Genomic DNA, 27,573 nt, shown 5'->3' on the forward strand with positions numbered 1-27,573 from the left:
ATTCTATTGTAAGGCACCCAGAGCCAGTTTGGAATCAGACAGCACCTAAACTTACGTAAATAAATAGATAAACAAATCCCCGTGTGTATCATTCTTCTCTCCCCTTTGTTGTATTGGTATATTTGTGCATTGTGCACTGAGAAATGCAGGACAGACTCCATATGCTCCATACTAGGTCATGTGACCTGGATAGAAGAGGAAGAGGGGCTTAAAATGGAGGTCTCTGCAACATTCTGAGCAGCTGCCCAACTGCTTCTCCCTTAGAGATAGATTAGTGAAAAAAATCAGGATTTTTTTTTTCCTCTGCAATCTCTGGCTTTATCTGGCCCAATTTTGAACAGTCTTTCTTTTGCAGGCTTTTCCCCATACACCAGATTTGGTTCAATTCAGTTTACCTTTTGAAGCATTAAACTGCTGACAGAGAGGAACACCTTTACACAATTTCTTTCCAAGATTTCATTGGTTGGAGATCAAAACAACATCTAAAAAGTTCTGAAAGGCTCAAGATCTTTCAACCCTAGAGGAAGAGGAAGATTGGGCTTTTTAAAATGCAGATAAAACATACTGCTAATGATTCTGGCCAGAAAAAGGCAACAGCATCAACTTCTGTACTGTTGCCAAGAATTGACATTTCCATGTACTTACCAGGAGTTGAGCTCAATTTCTTCATTACGTAAGGACCCCAGGGTCATAGCACTGGATCAGTCTCAGCAGAAGGTCACAGAAACCCAAGTCTATAGCCTAGAGGGATATTAATTTTAATTCCAGATTGGGCAAAGGGCAACTTTCCTGACTATTCTTTGTTCTAAAATGGCAGTGAACAGTATCCAAGCATATGGGTGATTTAAATTCAAACAATGCCTTGACAAATCAACCCACACTTTTTTATGCCAGACTTGATGAAACAACTCTACCAAGGCTAATACTATGAATATAAATATTTATTCTGTTGTTATTTGTATGTTGAAGCAATTAAAATTGGTAAAAACATCCCTGTTCCCAGATACAGTTGATATACTTCAATTTCACCCTTCCCTTGAGGTCACTAATATGATTAGCTATGCATCTGATATACTGTAGTTTCACTACTATAAGAACAAAAAAAAGATGTTTGCATCTGAACTGCTCTTAGGTTTCAGCTTTCTTCCAGAATTATAATACTGGCTGGATATGCGTGTTTGTATAATAAGCATATTTTATGCTTATTATTTATAATTATAAATCTAAATTATAATTAATTAATTGTATAATAATGGTTGGTATAATAAACCATATACCATGGTTTGTAGAATGAGCTACAGTGACTCAGTTAGCACATCCTGCTAAACCAAAATCAAATATTTTATAGATTAGTGCAATATGACCACTCAACCCCCTTTTCATATACTGCTAACTTCCTGTAAAGTATCTGTATGTTTATGTTAGCACTGAAACCCATTTTCAAATCTGAAATGAGTATTTCTTTTCAAATTCTCTCCTGACGCCTTTGATTTTTCTTAGCCCATCAAGAGATTTAAAGTGGGGGGGGGGAAATCTAAACTCACATCTCAGACTAATGAGTTCAGTGATCCAGCAAACCCACCTTTTCAGCCAAGAAACACTGCAGTTAAAGAGATGAGCTGCTTTTTCAGCTAGTTTCATGAGGCCCTTCCCTGAACTTTGAAGAAGCCCTATGTATGTTGAGGTTGAGAAAGCAGAAATAAAAGAGTTTGGAGTTTGCCTTCAAAATGTAATATGTGGTGCCATGACAAACCATTCACGTTACTTTAGGCGGTACGGGTCCATGATTTCCTTTCTTTCATTACAGGATATAGCTAAGATGTCTATAATTCCTAGTGTAGTGACCCTTATTTTTTGGTTGGGGAGGGCAGCTCTTTAGCTGAATACTGCTTTGGATTTTGCTTCTTAATTATTTGAAAATACATAAATATATTCCATGAAATACAGTTGTGATGTGTATAGCAGATCTTTTGGTAAATTTCAGAAAGTGTGTTGGCATGATGCTTTCTTGTATGTATGACTTTTAGAAAGGAGGTTTGTAAGGCCTTTGTGAAAGGAGCTGTCTCCTACTCTACCCCACCCCCAGCCCTTCATTCAGCATTGTTCATGGCATTAACACACCACTGAACAAATTGCCCTTCTTGCATATGCTAATCCTGAACTTAAAAGAACCCATTGTGACATGTTTAATGCTTTAGCTGGAGGGAAGATGAGAATTGGAGGCATGTCAAATTATCATGTGACCCAGAAATATCTAAAATGCCTTTCTTCCCCTTTGGGTCAACAGTTTGTACTTAACATTATCTGAAGAAAGTAGCCTGGAGATTGTGGACAAGATTAGTCCTTGCTCTTGTTTTTTGGCCTTTCTTTCAGATTAAGAGTTTGATGTTGGAATTTAGAAGAAAAAAAAAGTGTTAGCAGTAAATTAGGTGAAATCAACAAACTAGTTAAAGCCATAGAGGATGCTTTGTATTTATTTAGGCTTCTTCATTTTATTCTAGATATATACATGCAAATGAATGCTTCAGTTTATTCCCTTATGAATCAATATACAGACCAATTTCTGACACTAAGAAATGTTACTCTTTGGTAATAAGAAATTCAAACAAGTTAAACTTTTATTGACCACTCCAGTAGTTCAATAGATGCGTAAACAGAGAAAAACAATGTAGAACTCAGCAACATGAGAAATCATTTTCCTTGCACAAATATGGGCCACTGATCTTTTATAACTGGCATGTCCTCAAGATCTTACTTTTGTCTCAACCCCAGCCACAGTGGATTCAGCTTCCAAGACACCTGGAGCTGTTTGAGTTTTAAAAGGATATTTTCCCAACACATTGTTTGTCATGGACATGATCTGGAGCATTTCATTGGCAATGTGCTGTCAATGGGAACAGGGACTAGGATCTGCCCAGCTCCTCTTAGCCACTTTAGGTTCCAGTAGATACCTCTTTGGATTTTGGGCAATGCCCTTCTTACCAATATTGGTTTGCACTGCAGGAGAGACTGGACACCTGGCTTCTGCAAAAGCACCTGCCGACATAATGCCTGATTGGCAGGCCTTGAAGTACATGTCAGATATTATGTGAACTCTTCATATGCATGGATTACTTTGAAAGAGCTTCAGATATACATCTTTTAAAAACATCAGAATTGGTGCTCTCTTGAGAGAACATAATCCTGTGATACACAGAATGTTGATTTAAAAAGGGAGCTGTCTTCTGTCACCTGTGAATGCACTACAGATTTTCTATTTCTTCTGCTGACATGACGTTCTGCATAGCCATATTTTTTAAAAATTATTTTTAGTACTCAAGGGGGCATACATTACTGATGACTCAAGAACTGACGACACCATGTTTATGTAGCTAAGAGGAAAAGCCCTCAAAGTCTTTTCTCCCTTTACTTTACATTTAAAATGAGTATTGTAAACATATTAATAGAGAGTCAGTTAGATGTAATGGTTAAGGCACTAGGTTAGAAACTAGGAGACTGTGAGTTCTAGTCCCACCTTGGGCACAAAGCCAGCTACGTGACCTTGGGCAAGTCACTCTCTCTCTCAACCCCAGGAAGCAGGCAATGGCAAACTACTTCTGAAATCTTGCCAAGAAAACTGGAGGGACTTGTCCAGGCAGTTATGAGGAGTCAGGAATGACTTGAAGGTGCACACACACTCACACACATTCACACATACAAAAAAGGATATTAATAATAAGACAAGACGTAGGGTAAACTGTGATATGCTTTCAGCAATTACTTTTCATAAATTCAGACATAAACATTTTTCATGAATAAATGACTCTGTTCTCACCATTACTTTGTTCCATAGAAGCTGTATGAAAAACACTATATAGAGTAGGTTGATTTACACAATCCTCTATACAGCAGATGTCTAAAACAAGTTTCTTGCAAGGCAAGCCGTGCATTCTGTTTTTAGTCTGTGTTGTGAATAAAAACATTGTGCTTGTTGGAAATATCCATTTCTGTCACAGGTTATGTCTACAAAGGGATTCTAAAGGTAAATTTGATGATCTTTATGTATTTGCAGAGTAATTCACTCTTGGTCCCAGACAGTCTGCGGAACACAGATAAACGCAGGAATGGACCAGAGTATTCCAATGACATGAAGAAAAGAAAAGTGGATGATAAGGACTCAAGCCACTATGTAAGAGACTTCATCTAAAATGTTGCCAGATTGCCAGTTTGACAACAGCCATCATCACTTTCAGGGCACTTCCATTGGGTTGCTATATATTTAATCTTTCTCCTCGATGCCTGATTTGCCATATTACCATATAACATAGCCATTGATTTCCTAGCTTTTTTTCACAAGAAGCTGAGAAATGGGGAGAAGGTGATGAAAGATATAGTATTTATATGTGAATTAATTTGCCATCTGCTGGTGGTAGAATAGAAACAGTTATTTATAAATCAGCTAATAGGATCATGTTTTGCCAAACTGGCATTTGGAGTTACATATATTTGCATGTATTGCATCATGTCTCACAGTCTTGTCTTTAATATAAATATTCTGAAATAGGAAGCATTCTTGCATAGAACAGGCAAGGAAAGCAATTTTCACTGGAAAAGGTCAACAGTATTGATCTTTATGTCCCTTTAACAGCAGCAGAAACTTGCCCTGGTAACAATTTTTAAATCATATGTCCTCATGACATTACCTTCGTCTCATTCTCAGCCCCTGAGTCATCTTTAGCTGTCCTAGTTTTGAAGCAATATTTTCTTCCACTTCCTCCCAACACAATTGTGGCTATGGACACAATTTAGGATGCTTTAATAATAGGGTGGGCGATGTGGTCAGAGGCTAAGTTCTGCCCAGCTCCTATTGGCCACTTTAGGCTGCAGTGGACGTGTCCTCCTCTGTGGTTGCTGGGCACTGTTCTCCATGGGATTTTGGCTTGGTCTACAGGAGAGAGTGGACCTTGTTTTCACAGAGACATCTTAACATACAGTACCTGATTGGTGCTTGTCAGATCTTATGCTTATATACTCTTTGTATTCGCAGGTTTAGCACTCTTTTAAAAGCACACTAGACTTGTATTCCAAAAGTAAGGCTAGCACTCTCTTGAGATATATAAGCAAGCAAGCAAGAATGTGAGAGAGAGACAGCGACAAAGGGCATGTGAACAAGAAACTGGTAGAGTGAGTATATGAGACAGATAGCAAGAGACAGAGTGAGAGTGAGTGAGAGAACAAGCATAAGAATGTGCAAGAGAGACAGACAGACCAATCCCCAGGAGGGCTTTCTCCCACTATATACTGTATCCCTTCTCTGTACCCATGACCTGGCTATTTTTAGACATGGGATTAGTGCTGTTTCAAAGAAAGAACATCTGACAGGTCCCAGGCATGGAGAACCTCCTGACCTACAACTTGTCATCCACAAAAAGTTGGTGAAGCCCTCTTGGGCACCCACCTACATTTACTCTGCCAACTTGTGAAGGTAGTATGTTAAAGCAGTTGTGAGGGGGTGCCCTTTATTTTTGTTTTGTTGTTAGTTATAGTAAGTAGACTGCTTAAGTCCAAAATGCTGACTGAACTAAGCATTGTTTTTAAATCTAGGACAGCGATGGAGACAAAAGTGATGACAACTTAGTTGTGGATGTATCTAATGAGGTAACTTGCTTAGTGTTTCTTTTATTGTAGCTGAAGCTGAAAGGAATATAAATATTTTAGATTATAGGTTGTACATCCCTTGGTAAAAGTCTGCATGAATCCATAACATGCTATTAGTAATATCTCTTCATTGGAGAAGCCAAACAGTAGGGAAGAGTTATAATATTACTAAATTCCTATTTGCCACAGACCCTAGAAACCAATGCGTCTGTCCCATGGCATATGGATGTTTTGGGAGTCCTTGATCTCTGTGTTTATTTTGTCAATATTGATTTGAGAGTAGGACTGAGCAGACTAAACACAAGGGAAGGAAAAAAATATCATAGAAACTATCACCATTGTTTTTGTGAGTCTGCAAATGGTGCAATGATGGTGTTTGCTTATTCAAATTTCTTATTGTGCATATGATCATAGATAAATGAACAGTGTTTATTCTGGATATATTAAGGGAGGGTGGGTATGCAGGAAATATGGTGGAAAGTAAGCCATTTAAAGAACAATTCTAGTAGCATCACAAGCTTTCATGGTGTGGTGCAATGTGGAAGCATATAAACATGTTTATTTATGAACAGTAGAAAGCTAAATACATAACTATATTACTTTTGCTTTTTTCCTCACAGTTCTTAGAAGATATCTTTTTAGAATTTTGTCTCTAACAATATGTAAAATTATCTATCCTGCTTATTGCCCCCTTTTATTTCTGGGAAATTGGTTTGAAATGCACCAAACATTTTTCTTTGTGGTTTGAAATAGTCCTGTTTTCCATTTAAAGCATAGATTATTTTTCCATGTGGTAGATGTATGTAACTGGTGTAAAGAGCTAAATTATAATACATTCATACATTTAACATAAGATACTACAAATTTCAAAGCTTTCCAACTTCTCAATTTACTGCACATTAGTTAATAATAACATATGCCTTTGTTACTACCCTCACCCATGAAGGACCCTTCATCTCCCCGAGCAAGTCCTGCTCATTCCCCACGAGAGAACGGCATAGACAAAGCCCGCATCTTGAAGAAAGATGCCTCTAGCAGCCCAGCATCCACTGCCTCATCAGGAAGTTCTGCTTCCATGAAATCCAAAGAAATAGGTTTGGTAAGTATTTTTCTCAATTGTATTATATTTTGACAACTGATCATTATTTATTACTGCACTGTGCACAAGCTTCATGACTTAAGTGCAGTTCTTGTGGTGAGATAGATCAAAACTGTAGTAGCAGTTAATTATTAATGGAAAAACTACCTGTTCATTCATTATATGATGATTTTCCTCTTTTTTTATTTTTGTTGGAGTAAGTACTGTCCACACCATGAAATCTGATCACAAAACCAGTGTTGGGATTTCAGCTTTGATTTGATTTGTGATTGTCTTTCGTGAACCCTATATTTTAAGTTCTCCTCATTCTCTTACTTATTGTGGAATTACCCATCAGTCAGAGGCTAAACAAGACATGATATCAGGTTCCTGAAACACAACTGTATAAAGCTCACTTAACGCCCAGAGTAATTTTACTTCAAAATCTGCTTTGGCTAAGAGTGCATTGCTTTGTATGTGGTTTATTTACAATTGTATTTATGTGGTATATTTATATCAAAGTAGGTTGATGTCATCACTACATGCAGAGAAAGTCCAAATTTGTCAGCATGGTCCCTGAACATTTTCTGTTGGAGTAATTACAGTTGTATATGCAGCTGTGGGTATTCCACTAAAAGATAAATATCAAATTCACTGAAGATACTACACTCAGAGAAAACTAGTACAAGATGTTTTTATTGCTATATTACTGCAGTGATGATTGCCAAAACTCATATTTAAAAAAAAAAAATTGCTGGAAATGCAATAATTAGGTTGGATCATTTTTGTACACTTGGTGGCAATGTCATAAAACTCAACAATTCTGGAAGATGATTCACTATAGAATGAATCTTAAATATAAACTTTTATTTCCTGCAAGCTGTTTTTCTGCTAAATGTATAGGTAGTTGGCTCCATATATTATATCAGCTGTCAGGATACTTTGTTTCTTACTGGAAATTACATGGAATTCCTTCCTTAGAAGAATGGGAGAGTAAGCTGTGGGAGTACGCAATAATGTCAAAAAATACTTTGCATTTAAAAAACAAGTCTGATACAGAAATTAATTTAATGTGGAAGCCATTTATGGAGTATAATTCTACCCATGTACTTGTGGCACATGCAAAGTTTGGATTTCTTTTTAAAATATTAGACTTTGCTGGATTCATTATAATAAGGATAGACTTTTTAAAATTAGTTGGAAAACTCTATTAATCATTTATACTGGCTGATCATTTTTATCATAGTGGTTGCCTTTGTTAATTATTTATTATTGATTTCCTTTTAATAATAGTCAAAATTGATAAAAGATTAACCTTACATGTAGTATTAATCTAGTGTTCCATTGAACACTCTTATTCAATTTTACACAGCTTGCAAATCTCTTTTTAATCTCTTTTTTGTTCTTTTTCTTTTTTTTTCCTGGTTGTATATCTGTTAAAATAAAAAATAAAATAAAAGGGTAAAAAATGCTCAGTCTCTATCCATTCTACAGGCTGGGCATGAGTATAATTTATTTTCTTGTAATCTGTAACAATTTCTTGAATCCTCTTCTTTATGAAGTTTCTGGCAGGGAAAACAACTCTTTTCTAGTAAATCACCATCACTTTGAGGTCTAGTTGGAACATAACATGTGCCTTTTGTCTCTTTTTTTTCCAACTGGCTTGTAAAATATATCTTCATAATCTGAATAACTCTGTCATTTGCTTCCTTCAAAGTCCTATATTTGAATTAGAATAGCTGAAATTTTTAAAATTGCAATTAACTAATCAGTTTCACTTCTTGCCAATAAAATACACAACTAAAGAATGTTGCATATCATTCTTTTTTTTTTTTTTTTTAGCGGAAATAAGGAGGGCAGACTCCATTAATATTGAATTTTAGGAAATTGTCCAGGGAAATTTAATTGTAAAAGTTCACAATTCCACATGCTGTTATGATAATTGGTGTAAGAATACTCAGTAATATCCTGGATTAATAACAGTACTTATTTGATTTGTTTAATGATACTAGCATGAAAAGGCTAGCACACCAGTCCTGAAATCCAGTACACCAACTCCACGAAGTGATGTACCAACCCCAGGAACTAGTGCTACACCAGGTCTTCGCCCAGGCCTTGCGAAACCTCCCACAATGGACCCTTTGGTCAACCAAGCTGGTAAAATAAAAAGCTTCTGTTGTGCACTGAATTATTACTACTCATATAATTTGATGTGGTCATCTGTTGACTTATAAGACTCTGGTGGGTTGAAAACTCCCATTCTTAGCAGATTTTTTGAGTATCTATTTTTTGTGATGCTTTTGCTACCTGAATAGCTTTTTATCTTCCGAAATAATAACAATAGTGGAAAGTCTCTAAATTTCTGTTCATTATATTTAAGGTTGTGACATGTAATATAGTATAAATATAGAATGACACCTTGGGCTATTGTCTGCTAAATTGCAATTACTAGGACATCAAACATACAAATCATCATAAGGGGAAGAAATGCAAAGGAAAAAATATACAGGTAGTCCTCAAGTTACGACCATTAGTTCAGCGACTGTTCGAAGTTATGGCAGTGCTGAATGAATGGTACTTATGCCTGGTCCCTGAAGTTATGGCCATTGCAGGGCCCCCATGGTCATGTGATCAAAATGTGGGCACTTGGCAGCCTACACACACTTATGATCGCAGGGCATTTCATCCCCACCCACCCACCTATCTCACTCTTATCTCTGCCCTTTTGGCCACCCTGCACAGCGGCACTCCTTGGCGGTGGTGGAGACACTGACACTGAACAAGAGGCCCAGGGCCTTCAGCAGTCTCAGCTGGCTGTCACTGCCCTGGGCCTCTAGTTCAGCTCTGGTGCTGCTGCTGCCAAGGAATGCTGCCTCAAGCAGGGCAAGCAGAGCTCAGGGTGACAGAGATGGCAGAGTGCAAGGCAGTGAAAAGGGCACAGATGGGGGAGAGGTAGGTGGGCATGGGGAGTTCAAGAGGAGGCAGTCTCTTACCGAGGCTCAGGGCTGGGAGGGACCAAGCTGGGAATGGCTTGGATTGGGTCCTCACCTAATGACCGGTGGGGTTCAGTTAACAATGGCAATGGGGAGTGCCGGGATTCCTGTCACTATGCGATGCAGTCACGTGTTGTTGTGCTTTACGGCCGCATTGCTTAGCAATGGAAATTCCGGTCCCAATTACAGTTGTAACTTGAGGTCTATCTGTACAGAGATTCTGAAAAGAGTTTTTAAGGGAGGAAAGATTGTGTTCAAGGCAGACAGGGCATGATGAATATTACTTTTCATTTGCATTTTGACCATGTTTATTTATGTAATAGTAACAATTAAACGTTAAAAATTATTACATTCCAGACTATTAAAAATGAGTTTATTATAGTCATTTGTATACTTTTATAATAACAAACTCTAAATAATAATTGATCAGAATAAAAAAAAATAGAAGAGTTATGGAGTTCAAATCTGGAAACATTTCTGTTAGAAATGCTTGTCCATGCTGTTTTCTTCAGAGAAAGAAGGGCTGCATTTCTAGAAGCTGCTAGAGTGAAAAATGGTGGCTGAGTTTATGGTAGGTAGGCCACTTCTTTAATCTTCATCTTTGGGAAGCCATGAACCTTTGAATAACAAAGGTTATTCTACTTCACACAGAGTTGCAATCAAATATAGTGTTAAGCAGAGTCTGCACTGCAGCTACAAGTTGTACTGATTGGTTAATATGAAAAAAATACAAAATAACTTGCATCAAGTATAAATATGTTGTCTCATTTTCTGCAGCAGCTGGCTTGAGAACACCTCTCGCTGTACCAGGTCCCTACCCTGCTCCGTTTGGAATGGTACCACATGCTGGCATGAATGGAGAGCTGACCAGCCCAGGAGCTGCCTATGCTAGTCTACACAACATGTCCCCCCAAATGAGTGCAGCTGCAGCTGCAGCCGCTGTAGTTGCCTATGGACGATCCCCTATGGTAGGCTTGCAGTCTGATTGGAATGGGGATGTAAGACACTGAAATACTTACAGGTAGTCCTTGACTTATGACCACAATAGGGACTGGAAAATTCATCGTTAAGTGGGACGGTTGTTAAGTGAAACATCACGTGACCGCACCCAATTTTACGACATTTTTTGTAGCAGTCGTTAAGAAAATCACCACAGCTGTTAAGTGAATCATGCAGTTCCCCATTGATCTTGCTTGCTGGAAGCTGGCTGGGAAGGTCGCAAATGGCAATCATGTGAACCTGGGATGCTGAAACTGTTGTAAGTGCGAGCTGGTTGCCAAATGCCTGGATCGCGATCACATGACCACAAAGATGCTGCAGTGGTTATAAATGTGAGGAATGATCGTAAGTCACTATTAGTGCCATCATAACTTCAAATGGTCACTAAACAAATGGTCGTTAAGTGAGGACTACCTGTACATACTTCTTTAAACATTAAAGAACATTAGGGATATAGCAGTTTTAGAGATTTGATTTTTTTTTTCCACCATGTGTACCTGTTCCTACATAAGAAATATATACATTTCCCCTTATTTGGAAAATAAGGTTCAGTTCCTTCATTTTGAAAATGTTACCCATTAGTAACATACAAAAACTCATTGCTTTATTGAATATTTGTTTTCTTAAGTGAACAGACTTTCTCCCTCCATTTAAAGATTAGGCAGGAAGTATATATTATGATGAGGGACATTGTTAGCAAATGAGAACACATGTATCCATCAAATTGATGGATATCTAATTTTTGTAGACCTGTATTTCCTGAAACCTTAGTATGGGGAAAGTTTAGTAGTCTTGTACTTTTTCTAACTGATCAGCATATTTTGATATTTATTTGTTCATTATCAGGTTGGGTTTGATCCTCCCCCTCATATGAGAGTCCCTGGAATCCCTCCCAATCTGGCTGGAATCCCTGGAGGAAAACCGTGAGTAATTTCTGATATCATAATGAATATTTAAATTAGCCAGAGCACACTGTTTTTTTATGGCAAAAGATGAGCATCCTAAAGGTGTAGGTATGTTAAATTTTCCCAGAAAGGCTACAATCTTACACTACTTTTTTTTTTTAAAGTATATTTGCCATTCTTGTAGAGAGCACTTCATACTATTTTTATTACTGGTACAAGCGATTTAGCTGGCAGAAGTTCTTGGCAAGATATGGTCTCTCTGTCCTAGAATTTTGGACCCCCAGAAGGCTGAAGGAAAGTGGATTTTAATATTATATTTAAATAAAATACATTCTTGTTTTAATTTGCATTTAAACTAAAAACTTCTCTGATTAAAAAAACTTGGAGATTCCTACTTCTAATTTTAGTATGACTTAAAGATCATTTCATTTTTAAGTTTCAGATAATTTCAGAATATTTGGATACATTATTACTTACTCATTTGTTCCTATGCTGTAAGATAATGGAATGGAACTGCAAGGCAAACATTCTGTTTCAGAGTTCAGAAATAAAGCTTGTCAGTCACATTTCAGTTCTCTACAAAATGTTTGCTCTGCATGTTTCATTCCTAGTGTTGTACATATTCGGTACCAAAATTCAAATGTCGCATTTGAAAAATGTAGTTCTGCAACCTCAGTAAATCTCTGCAAATAAAGTGTATTTATTAGAGCTGTGCCAAGCTTCACAAATGTTCAGTGTGAAAGAGGTTTGATAAAATCACATTACTAAAGCTAATTCACAAATCAAAGAAGGTACCTGCTTCAAATCTTTGGTTTTGAAATGCTTTGTAGTCTTTCAAAGCATTTTTCAGATTTGATGGCTTTTCTGCTGCTTCTGGGCTATTATGGACAACATAAAATGTTGCAACTTGATAGAAAGGGAGGCTGGGTGGATTGAGTGGCTGGCCTATGAGTTTTATTACCACGCTGTACTCCTTGTCAGAACTTGTAAGACAAGGCTAATATTAACTTGGGTGTCATTCATTTTCTCAACTCTCAGCTTCTTTGCTCAGGTTTATGAGAACAGAAGACTGATCAGTCCAATAAGCAATCTTGGGTCAAACTATACTTTTAAATTCTGCATGAGATGGTTTAAATCTCTCAACAATGAATAAATGAATGAGTGCTAGGCTAACACAAACACAAGGGGTGGCCTAAATGTTTACTATTTAAGAACAGGTTGTGGCAGGGCCATAACATGTGGATTAACCTCTTTATCTATGCTCTGCCTATCTCTGTGACATTGTACCTGATTGTGCTAGCTTGGTTTTTGCTGCTCTCTATTTAATATAAAGTAATGCCAGCAAGCATAATCCAGACACAGCTGAGTCCTGCCTCTAAAAAGTTCCTATGCCTCCAGTCTTGGGAAGAGCAGGCTGCTTGACAAAACTGCAGGCACCTGTGCTGCCTTCCTCCCCTCCCATCTGAGCTTTTCCCTGGCATCAGCCTATAAAGCTGTAACCTTGATACTGGTGAGGGAGGAGAGGTGTGTTTTTGGAGCTCTGCAGCCACCAGTAAACTGGGAAGGGCAGCAGCCAAAAGAAAGAAGGTGTTTTTCCTTCAGAGGGAGTGGATGGTCCAGAGAAAAAGAAGTATAGAAGCCCAGCCAGGGAAAGCACAGCTGGGAAAGGTGTAAGAGCTCTACATGCTGGCCATTAAAAAGCAACAGTAGAGAAGAAAGAAAAATAGAAGAAATTCCAGAGAATTAAGAAAGAACAAGGTCTGTAAGGAGAAACTAGAGCTATTTAATAGTAATAGTATAGGAGATAGTATAGAGGAAATGTTGTAATAGTAATAGAACAGAGTATAGGATAGAGGTAATAGGAAATATATATGTATATTATATACTGTAAACACATACATACTGCATATAACTTTTGTAGAATACCTTTGTTTTGCAAAATAAAAAATCTCCCCATTCCTTACAGGGGGATATAATGAAAGCCCCTGGTCCAGGGTCCAGTGCTTTTGTGTCTCTCCTGGGTCTGGGTCAGTCTAATTGGGTGTGGTTTAAAAAAGAACCTGTGACACTGTCACCACACACCAAAACAGTGAACATAGGCAGCAAAGCTATACTATCCCAGTCAATATCATTCTTCTGCTCTCTGCCCAGAAGAGGTCAAGTTTTTCCAGAGTTTGCTGCCCAGAGTGGCAACCCCCTGACGTCAGTGATGAGGGAGCTCTTCCCTTGAGAGGCCAAGCTTGCCAACCAGTTATACCAATCTTCCTGGTACTCCCAAAAGGAAGATGGAAAAGTGAGAGGCCACCATATTTGAAAATACTTACTTTAGAATTGACATATGATAGGGAGAGGACTGTGAGTTCTAGTTCTGCCTTAGGTACAAAGCCAGCTGGGTGACCTTGTGCCAGTTTACCTCTCTCAGTCCTAGGAAGGAGGCCATGGCAAACCATTTCTGAAAAATCTTGCCAAGAAAACTGCGGGGCCTAGTCCAGGTAGTCACCAGGAGTCAACACTGACTCAAAGGCACATGTGTCCAAGTATACACACACAGAGAATATAGGAGAGTTACCCCATTGGTTCTGTAACCTAGGCTCTGACATATATTTGAGGGCTAGTTTGCTAAATTTTCTTCCTCCTGGTGGTCAGTACCTTAGAAGAGATGCAGAGGGACTGTTTAAAAAAAAAATCTGTGAAACCCTGTAAAATACTCAACAAAAATTAGGCAGGATTAATGTTCTCTAGAGAATCTTATCATCCCTACCTTCTTACCCCATTTTGCCAAAAATAAAACAGCTGCAGGCTTTAAATGTTTTCCCTTTATAGCCTATGAATGATTTTTTTTCCCCAAATCAAATCTCAAAGTGTCTTGAATCAAAATCACTTTGCCATTAAATCTCAAATGTCCAAATCAAGCCAGAGCTGATCTGCAAAGGTCTCTTATTTATATCTTGTTAGTTATTTGATTCAGTTTGGTTCTAGTATCCCTGGAGAGCCCCCAGATATCTAGGCACTGAAGTTCTATTTTCTAGGATCCCTGAGATTTGATTGGGTGTAAATTCTAAAAATGCTGAGTATATGCATCTTATCAGTTCTGTTAGCTACAATAAACAAACAAACCTGAATCATTAAAACACAATTCTGTTTTGTTTTCTTTCCCCACTTGCACTGTATATCTCATCAGAAGGGAAGTTTCTATGTACCATGTACAGTTGCAAGAAAAAGTATGTGAACCTTTTGGAATTTCATGGTGTTCTGCATTAATTTGTCATAAAATGTGATCTGACTGTCACCTAAATCAAGAGTATCGACAAATATAATGTGCCTAAAATAATAACACAAACACAATTCTGATCCTTCATGTCTTCATTGAGAACAACCATAAAAACCTCACAGTGCTAGTGGAAAAAGTATGTGAACCCTTGAGTTGACCTCAAAAAAGCTAACTGGAGTCAGGTGTTAGCATACCTGGAGTCTTGTTAAGAAAATGAGTTTGGAGGTGTGGACTAGAGCTACGTTGACTGATAAAAACCACTCAAACGTTTTGAGTTTTCTCCGCACAAGAAGAATACACTTATGTGAGCCATGCCTCGCCAAAAAGAGCTTTCAGAGGATCTACAATCAAGAATTGTTGATTTACATAAAGCTGGAAAGGGTTACAAAGTGATTTCAAAGACCTTAGAAATTCACCAGTCTACAGTTAGGCAGACAATCTACAAATGGAGACACTTTGGGACTGTGGCTACTGTACCGAGAAGTGGGCACCCAGGCAAAATGACCCCAAGAGCACAACGAAGACTCATCAATGAGGTAAAAAAACAACCCCGAGTGACAGCCAAAGATTTGAAGGTATCATTGGAACTGGCTAACATCTGTGTTCATGAGTCTACCATACATAAAATGTTGAACAAGCAGGGTGCCTATGGCAGGACACCATGAAGGAAGCTGCTGCTTACTACAAAGAACATTGCTGCATGCCTGAAGTTTGCGAAAGAGCACATTGACATTCCACAGCGGTATTGGCAACATGTTTTGTGGACTGATGAAACAAAGACTGAACTATTTGGAAAGAACACGCAGCACTACATCTGGCGTAAAAAGGGCACTGCATATCATCATGAAAACATCATCCCAACCGTAAAGTATGGTGGAGGAAATATCATGATTTGGGGCTGCTTTGCTGCATCAGGGCCTGGCCAGCTTGCATTGAGGGGAAGATGAATTCCCAAGTGTATCAAAAAATGCTTCAGGATAATGTGAGAATGTCTGTATGTCAGCTGAAACTCTGTAGAAGTTGGGTGATGCAACAGGACAATGACCCAAAACACCAGAGCAAGTCCACAACAGAATGGCTTCAGGAAAACAAAATCCGCCTTTTGGAGTGGCCAAGTCAGAGCCCAGTCCTCAACCCAATAGAGGTGCTATGGAATGACTTGAAGAGAGCCATACACATGAGATGTCCAAAGAATATGACAGAGCTAAAGCAGTTCTGCCAGGAAGAATGAGCTAAAATCCCTCCTGAACGATGTGCAGGTCTGATCCACAGCTACAGGAAGTGCCCGGTTGAGGTTATTGCTCAAGGGGGGGGGGGTCAACCAGTTATTGATCCAAGGGTTCACTTACTTTTTCCACTAGCATTTTGAATGTTGAATGAGTGTGTTCAATAAAGACATGAAGGATCAGAATTGTTTTTGTGTTATTATTTTAGGCACATTATATTTGTCAATACTCTTGACTTAGGTGACGGTCAGATCACATTTTATGACAAATTAATGCAGAACACCATGAATGCAGAACTTTACGGTTGGGATGATGTTTTCATGATGATATGCAGTGCCCTTTTTACGCCAGATGTAGTGCTGCGTGTTCTTTCCAAATAGTTCAATCTTTGTTTCATCAGTCCACAAAAATGAAATTCCAAAAGGTTCACATACTTTTTCTTGCAACTGTATCAAGTACATATTGTGGATTTTGATGACATTTTGTACTTTTCTATTATTTTAAAATACTGATCTTCAGACAATTGATGGAGGATTTCTGTTTTTAATAGTGTGATTACAAAACACTCAGTTAAGTTAAAAAGTAGAATCTTCATGAATCAGGAGCTGGAAACTTCAGGGTCATAAAAGGCCCAGGTCCTTTCCCCTGGCTATTATTCCCCAGCCTTTGTTTCTTTGATTGAACTTAAAAAAAATACTACCTGGTTCCTTTTTCTGTCTCCTACACAACATATATCCACTGTATCTGCCTTAAAGAAGCTGCTTCTTTCATAGCCTATGTGTACTATATAAATAGACAAGATAAACTTTGAAAATCCCAGGTGCTCAGTTGATCTCATTTCATTATTTGCTTTTGAAACTAGATTGACGCTATGCCTGATCACCCCAAGGCACCAGGATGCCTTCAGTTACCCATAGCAACTTTCTGATGGTATATCCTTATCTGCAATAGATAAGTCTATTGAAAATTTCTGGTGTAGAAGTTCAAATAATGCCCTGTCTACTGCAAATTTATATTGACAGCAGGAGAGTTTTCAGCTCAGATTTGAAAGCTAGGTCCTTTCAGGCACACAAATCAGGATGTCACATTGAATTTATTTTGCAAATGAAATGCAGTATCCTTGCTATGCCTCTTCTTGACTGGAGGAGCTTCCTTCCCTTTCCTTCTCAACCAAATAATTGAAACTTCATTTCTTAATTGGCTACTGTTGTGTTATTTCATAGTTTAAGTAATCAATAGGTTGAAGTGTGTGTGTGTGAATTTGTATATACAGTGGTACCTCGGGTTACGAACGCCTCTGTTAACGAACTTTTTGGGTTACGACCAGCTCCGGCCGCAAAAATTTACCTCAGGTTGCGACCAAATTTGGAGGGCGGAACGGATTAACCGTATTTACATTGAACCTTATGGGGAAATTTGCCTAGGGTTGCGACCAACTCGAGTTGCGACCAGAGTCACGGAATGGATTAAGCTCGTAACCCGAGGTACCACTGTAATGTGTTTATTCTATATATACTAGTTCTTTTCTTTCTGGCAAAATGGATTTCCGAACTAACACATGACATTTAGGATAGAAGTAGGTGCTGGTTGCTCAAAACAACAGTAATGAAAACAATAATGCTTTTAGGAACACACTTTTTCCCATTCTGTTGCTCTGAAAGAACTCCCTCTGGACAACCTGTTCCAGTATCTTTACCAAAGCCTGACAAGATGCTAAGAGAAACTGAGGCACGTGACTTCTTTTTTAAAATCTAGCTCTTGTTAAATGTTTTCTATCTTTAAAATCCTGAATGTGTATTTGTATGTTAATGATACCATGCAAGTTACAAAAGCATGGAGAATGGGCTTCTGAATTTATTTATATAATTAATATTAAAAGTTTTTGGAAGCTATTCTTTATAGCATTCCAAAAATACACCTTGGTAATCACACACCCCCCACCGCCATTATTGCTTGTTTTTTACACAAGCTGTCTTGTGTATTTGGTATACACACCCTGCAATTTTGTATACATGGTATTTGTGGTAATTTCTGAATTTATTGAGAATTATAAGCAAACCTACCTGGGATCATATTTGTGATAGTAGCCTGGCCAAACTGATTAGGATCCCTCTTGCGTTCTTTCATATTCAACTTCCAGATTAGATGCTATTTATGTTTTTTTTCACAAAAGCCCCAAATTTCTTTTACTACTACTATTGCTACTACTAGTAGTATTTTCCTTTCCATATTTCCTTCTAAAATTTCATATTTATTTTCATCTTTCTGCTCTACTCAGAGATAAGACATTAATTTCAACTATCATTATCCCTGACCACTGAGTATGCTAGGGCAGGAGCTGGTGAAAGTTGGAGTCCAGCTGCATCTACAGAAGCAAAAATCTCATCCCCCTATAGCTTGTAGCTACTAGCGTATTCTAACATAGTCTTTTGTAATCTATTCCATATAGACTATGATCTCAAAATTTTCTAGTATGTACTTCATTGGATGAAGGAAATGGCATGCGGTGGTCATTGTTTTAGGATGAAGGACAGACATAACATCTTTATCTAATATATTTTTATGTTCTTGGATTGAGAATATGCTTTATGGATCTTTGCTCCATTACTGTCCTTTCCTTGTTCATGTCACATTTTGATATTTCAATTAAGATTAATTAAACTTTTCATCTGCATGGAGAAGGTGATTTAATTTATGCTTATAAACGAGAATGTGGAATCAGGATCAGATCCTGGTTACTAAGAAGATATAAGATAACAATTTCCCATTTGCTTTAATGGTAAATTTTGATTATACTAGCCCTGAAAAAATGGAATTATAGTATGCAAAATGAGGAGTCTTGTGTGGTAAGATCATGGATAATATTCAGATTTTATAGACAGGGCCAATGTGTCATGCTTGATCAGCTAATTAAAAATCTGCAAAATTTTTAGGCATATGTTTGGAAAGGAAATTTACTTTTATTTATATGTTGAAGTTGATAGTGATATGACTCTGTTATGATTTTTAAACTCAACAGAGGATCTAACAGATTAAAAACTAATGGTAAATGAAAATGTAATGTGGATGGAAAAGGCAAAGAGCTCTTTGTTTCCCATTTCTTTCTTTGGTTCATATCTGACATATCTGACAATCTGGCTTCTGATTGAATGACTGAATTAATTTCATCATCCTTTCTGCTGACTATCTTGGCCTTGAGATATGTCAGAAAGGACAGCCAAGGATAAGGAATGGGCAAGGGGAATATATGGGGCATGATAATTAATCTTTTAAGAACTTACTTTAGTAGCAGAATGTTTCATTAGGATATGATCAAATGTTATATTCCAGTGATCTTCATTGGAGAATAGGCAGACATTCCCTGAATAAATACAGGCATGCTTATACTCTATATATTTAGCATTTAGGAACTGGTTGATGAAACTCTGGAAAATTGGGGACAGGGGAAGAAAAGTATTTGAACTGAAAAGGCACATTAATTCAGAATTCACTTCATATAGTTATTCTTCATTAGTGTCATTTATGGAAAATAACTATGCTACTGATTATCTTGTTCAGATGGAAACAGCTATTCCATAGCATATCCCAGATTGTTGCAGATAGACTTACATTCACAGCTTGAAATGTGTCAGTTATCTGACCTTTGTTTTTCTTCCCCTATCCCTCTGCCCCTTTCTTCTCTTCCCCACCAGAGCATACTCATTTCATGTTACTGCAGATGGTCAGATGCAACCAGTTCCTTTTCCTCCAGATGCTCTCATTGGACCAGGAATACCTCGGCATGCTCGCCAGATCAATACCTTGAACCATGGGGAAGTGGTGTGTGCTGTTACTATAAGCAATCCAACAAGACATGTGTATACTGGTGGAAAAGGGTGTGTCAAAGTCTGGGATATCAGCCAACCTGGCAATAAGAGTCCTGTTTCTCAGCTGGACTGCCTGGTAAGTGAAATGATAATTCTGAATAAAGATGGTTTCATTGGTGTTCAGTACTGAAACCTAGATTCAGATGAGTTTAGTTTACTCTTGAGGTTATTTCTGGATCAATCACTCCTCTATGTATATATATAAAAAAAATCTAATAGCAAATGAATGACTCAGCAACAAATGAACACAATTTAAGAGCAAGAAGCATCTAGTCAGAAGAAATAATTCTGCTCTGTTAACCAACTTTACTGAGCAATAAATGGGATACATCAGACAAGCTTCTTGAGAGTACAGAATTTCAGAAGCTATTAAAAATGTTGATCTGCACCAATGGGCAAAAGAAGGGCCAGCTTTTTGCTCTCATTCCTTACAAGAGATTCTGCTCCTATCTCTTTTTTATTTTGCAAAACCTATGATAGGCATTTCTAGAGCCTTCAGTTTTCCCCTGAAGTAAAGGAGCAAAAGTATATTTACTGCAGAATACTGCAGTGGGCAATGTGGGGTTTAAATTTAGTTCTCTGAATAAACATGAAGATTGTACTTTAGATTTTTCTTTTTTAATCTTGTTTAACTATAGCTAGCATGAATTGTCATTTTTTAGTCTAATATGTATTGAGACATCTGTTTCCAATACCTAATCATATTATACCTAGATGAGACACAATTGAAAAATGGGAAAGCAAATCCAAGTTTTGATTTGTGTTAGGAACAGTTCATTTTTATTCTAATTATTTGAACTTAAATTTTTGGAAAACAGTTGTATAAAACTTGAGGAACTTTCATAATGAATTAGATACATTGCAGCAAGTTGTTATTTGCAAGACGCTTTATGGCATACTATTTTTTCAGTTTAAACAATCTATAGACTTGTGAGATAGAGACATACCATATTTTTCCGACAATAAGACGCCCCCATGTACAAGACGACCCCCACTTTTCCAGCCCAAAATTAAAAAATCAATATTTTAAAGAGAGTGCAGAACACATTTTTATTTAGTAATTAGTTAACATTGACCTGATACACTCGGTGGGAGGAGGTCCAAACCGTCTCTCTGCAGCTCTATTTCCAGGCTCTTTTGCATAACTGATTACATTCAAGCACGAGTGAAACTGCCGATAGCTTGTCTCTGCAATCAGCCTTCCTCTAATTGGTTTGTTCAGCATCAGCTGATGTCAGTTACATCAGGCTCGTGATTGGAGGAAGTCTGTTTGGGAGTCAAGCTATTTCACTCGGGATTGGAGGCTAGCAATAGGAGGAAGCCTCTCTGCAGAAACAAAGTATGGGCAGTTTGGAACCGTGTGATTCTCGGCTGACTTCCTTGAATAAGACGCCCTTCAGTTTTTAGGGTAAGGATTTTAGAAAAAACTATCGTCTTATAGTCGGAAAAATATGGTAACTAGTTGTTGCTTAAAAGTAAAAAGCTATATAAAAACAATAATCTTAATGAAATGTAGTTAGAAGCCAAGCTATACATTATCTCTGCTGCTGTATCTTTCTTTACTTCCACCATATTACAAGATACCAGTATTGCCAAAAATGTACTTTTTCAAGCTGCAGTGCTTCAAGTGACTTAACTTAAAATACAGTGCATCCACTCCAGAGAAGAAAAATCTTATTGCAGCTTGTAAGAAAATGGAATAATTGGTTGGTACATATTTTTTACTAGCATTGCATTTCTTAGCTGCTATAGAGGTTTTTTTATTCTAATGTGTTTATTAAAAGTGAAAAATTTGACAATTGTTTCATTTTATGGACTGAAAACTATAATAACCCCTTATTTTTCTTCTCTCTTGTTTTTTGAATTTTTGAATTATTGAACTGTAAGGGAGAGTTCCTATAACCTCTTGACAACTGCCATCTTTCTTGAAGTGTATTGCAATATGAAATGTGTCATTGCCCGTTATTGCAGAATATATATATATTTGAGGTGATGTGTTTTTCTCCAGAATAGAGATAACTACATTCGGTCTTGTAAGTTACTCCCCGATGGATGCACTCTGATCGTTGGTGGGGAAGCCAGCACGTTATCCATTTGGGATCTGGCAGCTCCAACTCCACGTATTAAAGCAGAGTTGACATCCTCAGCTCCTGCCTGCTATGCTCTAGCAATCAGCCCAGATTCCAAGGTGTGCTTCTCTTGCTGTAGTGATGGGAACATTGCAGTATGGGATCTGCACAATCAGACCTTGGTCAGGTGAGTTGCTGTATTTTATTCATTTTTGGCCAGATGAAACTACTCTGGAAGCTACTTTTAGGCGAACATCTTCCATCTTCCATTGATCTTTCAGAATTAAAAGTCTAAGTACAAAAAAGTTGAGTCTGAATACCTCTATTTTCAAATCTGCCTTTTCAGGATTGTGTGTATGTTTCAGTTGTACAAGAAAATCTGTAGCATTCAGTTGCCTGAATGTTTTTATTTGTTTGGAAAACAAAACCTTATGATTGGTAAGTTGTATTTTTGTGGATAATGCCTTCCAAAATCTCAGAAACCAGAGAGATGACTGAAAGAAGATTTCCAGCAATCAGGAATGGGGTTGATGTTTTCTAATGCTATCAAAATAAGCATTTGAAACAGAACAGAAAAATGAGTTGTGTCTTGCCTTTAGTTGGCATGATTTTATTAGAAGCTTAGATTTTCTTTGGGTAAAATCTGATTGTTGTAGCTTCAAATTGTACTGTGAAGCTGGAAGCACTATGCCCTATGTTTCTTTTTCCAAAACAGTGGTTTGAACATTTTGGAGGGTTCATGACAAGCTTCTTGTATTTAGTTGTCTATATTTACAACCTTTGTTATCTTGCATAGAATGAAAACTAATACCAGTTCTCAAATTCTGCAGTTGCTTTGAGCAAAGGTGCATTTGGTAGTGTTTGTTGTACATGACTGGCCAAGGCAGGGAGCAGGTTTTATTTTAGAGAATATTTATTTGTGACTACTTGTAAATAAATGACATTCCTGTTTAAAAAAAAGAAAGTTGGCTGTTAGCCATCTTGTCTTCCAGAAAACACCACAGGTGTCCTCTGCAAACACCTGAAAATGCTGAGTAGTAAGAATATTAATAGCTTATTTTCAGGTTATCTGATTGTCTTCAGTTGTACATGGCATACCTTGTATCAAGGAAAAGTATAAAACATAACAAAAATCTATTGGTACATAAGTGCAAATAGTAACTGACTGAAGAATTTCCCATTCAATTAGCTTCCACCAGGGATAGCTGATAACATTAAGAGTGAAATGATGGTAAACTTGTTACATAATTAACCTCTTTCATAATGTGCCCAATCAAGAGAAGATCCTCTATTGACATTCTTCATCCATTTTTCTATCATACTTTAATAGCTTTTCATTCTCTAGTGGGCTCTTTTAATTTGAGTTCCTACTCCACCTGACCTCTTAATTCCTCAATCATCTATCTTAATGTGGGCCTTCTGCTTATTTTGAAATGTTACTCTACTGATGCTTGCATCAGTCTCTTTCTTGGCTTTGTTTGTTGACATATGCCACTCCTGATTCCATATCCTTAAGAACAACGCATATTCTATTTGATTGATTGAGCCATATTTTTGCCCCAACATGTTGTGCTGTGTACAAAGTCAGTATAGGATTAAAATCAATACAGCATTCAAACACATCAAAAAACAGAAGAAAAAATTCCTCATTAAGGGCTAAAGACCAACTGGTTTTCAGTGTCCTTCAAAATGACAGAAGAGAAGGGGCCAGGCATACCTTTGAAGGCAGTAGACCTCTACTTCTTATGAAGTGAGGCCTTATGAAGACCCCCTTTAGTTGTCTGGACAGGATGAGCAGAGTCCTCTTTTTTAAAGTAGTCTGTAGCCTGGTGTCATGCCATGAAGGGCTTGATTGGCAATAATCAGCATTTTGAATTGGGCTCAGAAGCTTACTGGCAGCTAATCCAGAGACCACAGAATGGGAGTGACTCTACTGTAATGAGTCCTCCTTCACAAAATGCAGCTCCTGGGTCATTTACAGAGGCAGGCCCAAATAGACTGTGTTGGAGTAATAAAAATGTGTGGTGATGAGGTGGTGATTGCCAGACTTCCCTGGTCCAGGTGGAGCCATAACTGGCATATCCACAAAAGATGGGCACAGGACCCCTTGGCCACAGAGCTTCTACCTGCTGTCCAAACAGGAACCATGAATCTAAGTGGACCACCAAGTTATGGACCTGCTCTCTTATGGAAAGTATGACCCTTGGTGGGTAGATATTTCTAGATAGCCAAGATACTTATGAATGAGAAGCACCTCCATCTAGTTACAGACACTTTTTTGCTATCCAGTCCCTTACAGCTAATGATTCAAGACTTCCATAGCACCTCTGACTTAGCTAGCTGTGGCTTTGTATAACTGAGTATCAACATGTTGCTTTTTAAAAAACATTTGTAACAAATTAAAAAAAAATACACAAAAAGAGAAAGAGAAAAAGAAAAAGAAAAAAAAATGCTGCCTCCAAGGATTGGGGACTGAGAACAATATTTTAGAGTGGTTCTCCTACCTAAGTAGACAGTTCCAGTATAATTATAATGAAACAGCTACTGAGCCTGTAGTTATTCCAGTGTGAAAGGCTTGGTCCTTTCCCCCATGATATTTAACATCCATGCCACTAGGGGAGGAACGCATCAGTTTGGGGTAAAATATCAATATGCAATGAAATATTATCAATATCATTAAAAAAAAGCTGGGTTTTATAATTTCTACAGAATATATTATGTATCTAGGAGTTGTATTCCTAAAACCTTTTCTCAATATGTGGAAATAAACATGTTAAAAGGTTTTAAAGAAGTCCCCTGCTACACCTTCCTCTGCCCTTCACTGTTGCAATAAACTCCTAGCGTCCCTGCCCAGTCCTCTTCTCCAGCATCTCATTTAGCACTTACCACCCAGATATCCCATCTGGCCACAATATGCAAGGAACTTCTACAGACCTCACCAAACTCCACTCAGTCCTCCCCATTCAAACCATTGATTACCATCTACACACACTGTCTTCTGCCATACACTACCAATTTTAGGCACATCTCCCCCCCAACTGTCTCTGCCTACTTACAGCAATGCCAATTAAACCTTCCTCATAGTTCCCAGTGATGCCCATGCACTTCTGCCATCAGTGTCCTACAGGACAAGGGTTTCTACCCTACCCTGTTCTCTCTTTCCAGAGCATGGCCCTCTTCATTTCTCCCTGCCTCTCACCTAGGGACTGAATTCCAAAGTCCACAGCCAGTTTAGCCTGCTTTCCACCAGGCTTCCTGGCCATTTGAGGCTATTTCCATTCGCTGATTTTCAGCCAGTGTCAGCTCAGCTTGGGCTCTTGGCTTGGGCTTTCCACTGCTCCCACCACTTTTCTAGCCTCTGACCCTGGTCTGGGTCTCTCAGTGCCAGCTGTCCAATCCTCATCACAGCCTCCACCTCTTTTACCAACTTCCCAAAGCCAGGACATTGTTCACTTGGGGTGGGGGACTTATCTTCTATTGATTGGGACTCCTTGGTCTCTTTAGCAGCTGCTGAAATAATAATGGCAACTGCTGCATTTTCCGTTCATGACCTTAGTGGCTGAGGCCATCAGAAAACTGCTAACTTGAATTACTTCTAATTTCCTCACCACTGTCTGGGGACAAGAGCTCTCAAAATCTTATGCCCAAGTCTTATGCTTCAAGTCTTGTGTCTGTTTATCTCCAACACATCCTCTATTCATCACCTTTTGGCCTGACCTTCTGTCAGCAACATCTCATAACATTTAACATTTTCTCACTCTTCTACTCAAAATGCAATCTGTTCCATTGCTCATTCTCTCATATGCCCCCCCGCCCACCACTATCATCCTACAAATCCTCCTTGAAAATTAGATTGGATATCTAATTCTACCTAAACTCTTGCTGGCCAAAACAGTATTTAACTGATGCTATTTAACAAAAATTTTGTTTTTTGTTTTTATCTGCACTGTATTCCGGCATCACTCCCATTCTTTTGCAACGAAAGGCCCTGTTTCATGGAGATTACTGAAAATTTTAAAATTATACCTTATAGGACTTTCCAGAACTCTCTTCCTGTTGCTTTAGTGTGAAGTCAACAATATAACCTTTTTGTCATGATGCTTTGAATATTCCTGTTACAAATAAAAAGCAACTAATCTAATCTTGGTGGTCTGGGAGCTTTGGTCTCTTGGCATTAAATACTTTGTGTTGTGACAGGCTGTCTCTTTTTTTCGTGCTCTTCAGTTAGTTATAGTAACCATAAGACTATTCCAAAATAATTGGCAGCTTAAGTATAAATGAATGAAACAACTCTTAAACCGTTCACTTACCTAAAGAATAAATAAAAGTTGAAATTAGCTCACATAATGTTCTGCTTTTCTTAGTGCCTCTGTTGGCTGCTGGTCAGGGTTTCTTCCTTCTCCCCCTTCTAGGTGGTTAGGCGACTTTTCTTTTTGCAGACAACCTCTAATACTTCCACATTTGCAAGGCAGGGTGTGTAATTAGCATAATGCTCACATAAGTAATTTCCTTTCAAGCCTTCAAGATTAAAGAAAGAAGGTTTTGGTACACCTTGGTGGGAATGCTTTGGCAAGACAGCAACTTTCTAACAGCCCAAAATAGATTTGTAATATGATAGTGTTTGGTGGACCACAAAACCAACTTTTCATATATCACAACAAAACTGGCAGCGATGCACAATAAATTTCAGCAAGCACAGCTGACATTTGCACCTGCCTTCATAATGAGAGGCTATTTAAAGCATCGGCATTTGGCCATTTAAGCATTTCTGGACACTTGCAGACTGAATGAGTCATCTTAATTACAAGCAGGACTATGAACTCTACACTGATAGGCCAAAAAATCAAATTACTTGTGTTGTTTTTATAGAAAATGGACAGCTCTGTATTTAATTTATTCTTTTTTCTGCCCATAAAGCAGAAGAGCAAAAAATTAAGACATTGAAAACCCAGTCTCTAACTTATATTTATATTGAATTATATATTGAACTTATCCTTTGGTTACTTGCTGATACCCATATTCACAAAATTACTTGATATTATAGTATTGATGCTGTCAATTGATGCTATACATTTCTACTTTTGCAATGCCAAATTTTGCAAACACATGGGTGATACTTTGGTGCATGCTTATTTATAAGCTACAGCATCAATAGTTGTCTTTGGGAGTCCAAAACCTTTAGGTGTTTGGCTTGCCCAAGCACTATTGAAATCAGGTTAACTTGAAATGGTTGTCCAATTACCACCTTTAAGTATAATCTGTATGGCATGGTGCTTCATACAAGAAAGTTTTGGCCAGTATTTCAAGCAGAAATGATTATTTGTATCTGCCTTTACCTTCTGTATCATTTTTTCCCTTCATCTTTAATTACAAATGGGTTTGGGCTACTACACAATTAGCTGTGCAAGTGCTAATTGTGTAGTAGATCAGATCCCTTGAAAAGGAAGTGTTGTACTCAAAAATAAGATCTGTATATGGGAAGAAAGACAAAACAGCAATAAGCAGACATTTTTCAAATTCTTCCATGGC

The 27,573-nt window shown here is 37.9% G+C and overlaps 1 protein-coding gene and 1 long non-coding RNA gene across 8 annotated transcripts in view; one reads left to right on the forward strand and one right to left on the reverse strand.

Annotated features, from left to right (window-relative positions):
* TLE1 (TLE family member 1, transcriptional corepressor) overlaps nucleotides 1-27,573 on the forward strand; it is an 82,251-nt gene that overhangs the window by 49,178 nt on the left and 5,500 nt on the right. For 4 of the 7 annotated variants that reach the window (XM_007426329.4, XM_007426330.4, XM_007426332.4 and 1 more), the window contains 8 exons: nucleotides 4,052-4,168; nucleotides 5,584-5,637; nucleotides 6,584-6,736; nucleotides 8,728-8,872; nucleotides 10,486-10,676; nucleotides 11,554-11,630; nucleotides 19,802-20,051; nucleotides 21,984-22,231. In XM_007426329.4, the coding sequence (XP_007426391.1) occupies nucleotides 4,052-4,168; nucleotides 5,584-5,637; nucleotides 6,584-6,736; nucleotides 8,728-8,872; nucleotides 10,486-10,676; nucleotides 11,554-11,630; nucleotides 19,802-20,051; nucleotides 21,984-22,231 (1,235 nt within the window). The remainder of the gene's footprint in view (nucleotides 1-4,051; nucleotides 4,169-5,583; nucleotides 5,638-6,583; nucleotides 6,737-8,727; nucleotides 8,873-10,485; nucleotides 10,677-11,553; nucleotides 11,631-19,801; nucleotides 20,052-21,983; nucleotides 22,232-27,573) is intronic. The other 3 variants (XM_088130252.1, XM_088130254.1, XM_088130253.1) reach the window with 1 other exon arrangement.
* Nucleotides 412-26,393, reverse strand: LOC148213814 (uncharacterized). Its single transcript, XR_015793864.1, has 3 exons — nucleotides 26,355-26,393; nucleotides 646-741; nucleotides 412-517 (listed from the first exon to the last, which is right to left on the reverse strand). It is a non-coding gene; the product is annotated as an uncharacterized LOC148213814 (long non-coding RNA).

This window comes from Python bivittatus, unplaced genomic scaffold (genome assembly GCF_059951505.1).
Source record: "Python bivittatus isolate LINGU-HERP-01145 unplaced genomic scaffold, Pbiv_v1 ctg000850_np1212, whole genome shotgun sequence".
In the NCBI taxonomy this organism is placed as follows: Eukaryota; Metazoa; Chordata; class Lepidosauria; order Squamata; family Pythonidae; genus Python; species Python bivittatus.